The sequence below is a fragment of the Alligator sinensis genome, unplaced genomic scaffold (genome assembly GCF_000455745.1).
Source record: "Alligator sinensis unplaced genomic scaffold, ASM45574v1 scaffold223_1, whole genome shotgun sequence".
NCBI lineage: Eukaryota > Metazoa > Chordata > Crocodylia > Alligatoridae > Alligator > Alligator sinensis.
Window position 1 is genome coordinate 1,859,757 of NW_005841936.1, and position 3,083 is coordinate 1,862,839.

At 41.8% G+C, this 3,083-nt stretch overlaps 1 protein-coding gene across 2 annotated transcripts in view; it reads left to right on the forward strand.

The window, feature by feature from the left end:
• Nucleotides 1–3,083, forward strand: part of ELL2 (elongation factor for RNA polymerase II 2) — a 70,470-nt gene that overhangs the window by 3,309 nt on the left and 64,078 nt on the right. The window contains exon 1 of one of the 2 annotated variants that reach the window (XM_025199106.1): nt 1,863–1,910. The exons of the other annotated variant lie outside the window; for it this stretch is intronic. Coding sequence (XP_025054891.1) covers nt 1,878–1,910 — 33 coding nt within the window. The 5' untranslated portion in view covers nt 1,863–1,877. Of the gene's footprint in view, nt 1–1,862; nt 1,911–3,083 lie in introns of those variants that run through there. 2 annotated transcript variants of the gene reach the window in all.

Genomic DNA, 3,083 nt, shown 5'->3' on the forward strand with positions numbered 1-3,083 from the left:
AGGGGGCGGCGGACCCCTCGTGCTTTTTGGGGGGGTCTCATCTCTCCGCCGTGCCCCTCCATGGCGCTTTCCAGGCTGGACCCCAGTGCGGGCAGCGGCTCCTTCCTGCCTGCGGAGTCTGCCCGGGGAAGCGGGAGCCCGGGGAGCCGTGCAGAGTGGCTGCCGTGTCCCGGGCAGGGGGATTGGGCTGTGCTGAGCTCCTGGCTTTATGGCAAGATCCTCACCTGCCTCCTGTCTCCGTCTCTCTCCTCCCCCCTTACTCATTCCTCTCCCTCACATTGATTGCAGTGGGGCAAGGGGCTGGCTCGGTTTCTTTTTGCCCTGGGCAGCGCAGGACCCAGGGACAGAAAGGCGCTGATGGAGCGTTTCTTTTTCTGCCTGCGCTCTCCCCGGTGCCAGCAGGCTTGGATCCAAAAGGCCGAGCGCGCTTCTCATCACGCTTCCCAGCCATGGACCGGGAGCTCAGAGTGGTCGCGCGGCTGCGCAGCTGCCTGGCTGTGAGGATAACAGGCTGCCTGCTGCTTTTTGGATTGGATGGATGCCTGGATCTGGCCACCCTTTTCCCTTGGCAACCCCTTTCCGACTAAGGGCTGACTTAGGGGCGGGTTTCCCAAAACTGCCCCCCAAATTGCTCCTTTCCCTGTGACTAATAGCTGCTTCTCCTTCCTGCATAATAAGCAGGTTCCTCTAAACCAGAGTGTGGGAGCGTGCTTGTCTGTCTCCGCCGCACGCTGGCATTTTTGGTTTGTTCCAACATGTTTGGCAGCTTGCTCCCGTGTTGCACTCTTGCCATTTAGCAGCATCGAGCCAGCCCTGGTCTGAGTGCTGCATAATGATACCCTGCTTTGACTTCTTTCCCCCTTTCAAACTGGCCTAGCTATGACTTACCACTGCCAGTTCTAGAGGAATTCAGACTTCGATTTGCAGCTTCGATGAAACTAGGTGGCTGTTAAATTGCCTTTATCATAGAGCAGGTCAAGGTGGGGGTTTCCTTTCTTTAAGGTGGGGAGGTGCTGTTAGGCTATGCTGATCTTTACAGCTTTAAATCTAAGCCTCGGTCAGTTCTCCCCTTCCCCCTTTGGTTCTTATGTATTATTCACAGCAATAAGAGCTCAGACGCCAGAGGCAGCCCCAGAGAGCCCTGTCTGGGCCCAGTTAGAGCTGTCACTCATACTCTATAGACATTTAAAGGGACAGCTGTCTGTGCACCAGAGGATTAAAGAAAATGACTTGTAGGTCTTAAATGGAAAATTTAGGAATACTTATATGCTTTATCTAGTGTCCACCAGTCAGTAAAGTTATGGCAGCTTTTCGTTATCTCTGTGACAAAATTGGGCATTCGGGTTATCTGTAGAAAGAGTTCATAAGCTTCTCCTCCTCCCCCTTTGAAAGTCACAGCAGGTTAAGTAACTATATACATTGGCTGTAGAAGCCACTAAGAATGCCAAAAAATGGTTTAAAGGAAACGACTAAAATGCATATAACAATAGGACTTAAGTCATTGATTTAAGATTTTGTTGATTATTTAATCTTCAGCGTTATGCAAAGTTAAAACCTTTAATGCATCAAATCAAATTAAAGGGGCTAATCATTCACAGTGTACTTTCTTGTGGTGGCAAAGGAAATAAGTTTACTTATTGTTAATATAACATAGCTAATATAGCTTTTCTGATTGAGTATTTAATTTTTTTTTAAGGAAATATTTCAAACAAGGATTTCAGATAATGCTAACTTTGGTGCACATTAATATTTTGATTTGGGATTTAATTCTAAAAGGTAAGTTTTACATTTTTCACAGTAGAAAATGTGGTGTCTATAATGTTGTAACTTGAAATTAGACACCTTTGCATACTAGAACAGATGACAACTTGGAAATTATGCTGACTGCAGTAAAACTTTCTTCATTGCAGGTAAATACATTTTTGGGTCAGGTTTAATTGCCATTGATCATATAAAACAATTATAACCCTATCTTTTTACAGTCAAAATAATGTTTTTTTTTACATTTCTGTCTTGTCCAAGAACATTATGAATAAAATATATTTCATGCCACTCCAGAAAACTCAATGTCCTATAGATCACAGAAAAATAATCAAATTAAAAAAGAAGCAATCCTTTTAAAGCCTTTAAAATACCTGCCAATTTTTTTTCTTAATGTGTGTGAATAGAATGATTGCGCTATGGAAACTGACTCCTAAGCTGCAGACTCAGCCTGATACAGCAGCAGTTGGCATGAGAGGGGGATGGAATCTGTCCCCTTTTGAACAGATGGCAAGTTAAAAAACTACAAAGCTGTTATATAAACTAATCAATTTGAATAAACAAACTTCAAGTTGGTTAAGCCACTGAAACTTGTCCCTGTTAAAAAAAAAAAAAAAAAAAAAAAAAGACTAGTTTTTAAGTGATTAAATTAAGCTAAAACCTCATAGCAACTCTGATTCTTTCCCCGTCCGTCTCTTTATCCATGTCAGTTGTAGCTGACAACCCTTCTGGTTATGTAACTATCTTGGAAATGCTTTTTTAGTATTTGATTAGAGTATCTACAGATTTCTTGGCTGGAGAGAGGGAACTATTCTCCATAATTTAACATCTAAATAGTCCTAATTATTTTCTGCAATTCACATATTATTGTGATGACTGGGGAAGGAAGAGTTCTCACTCTGGCAGCTGCTATCATCCTAGCTAGCAATTTTTTTCTTCAGTTTAACAGGTTAGCTGAGCATATACTTTAGGAATGCACTCTTTGAAATAGATAAATTATTTTTAATAGAAAAATATGCATTTTATAGAAATAAGACAAATAAATATTCTGTTCTGCTGTCTCTTAATATTTTGTATTAATTTAAAGGTTTTCTGTGTAATATAAATAAATAATGCTCAGGGGAATATAACAGACTTGGAAGGTTGTGACAGGAGAAGGTAGGGTCAAAAATAATCTTCAAAAGCCCTATTGAACTCCTCATGATAGGAGGTGCCACCTTATCAAGCCCTAAGCATATGCTTAATTGCTTAACATTCCAATTTAAATGGTTCACATAAAGAGTTAGTGTGTTGTCCTAGCTGTGATGGTCCAGGAAATGTAG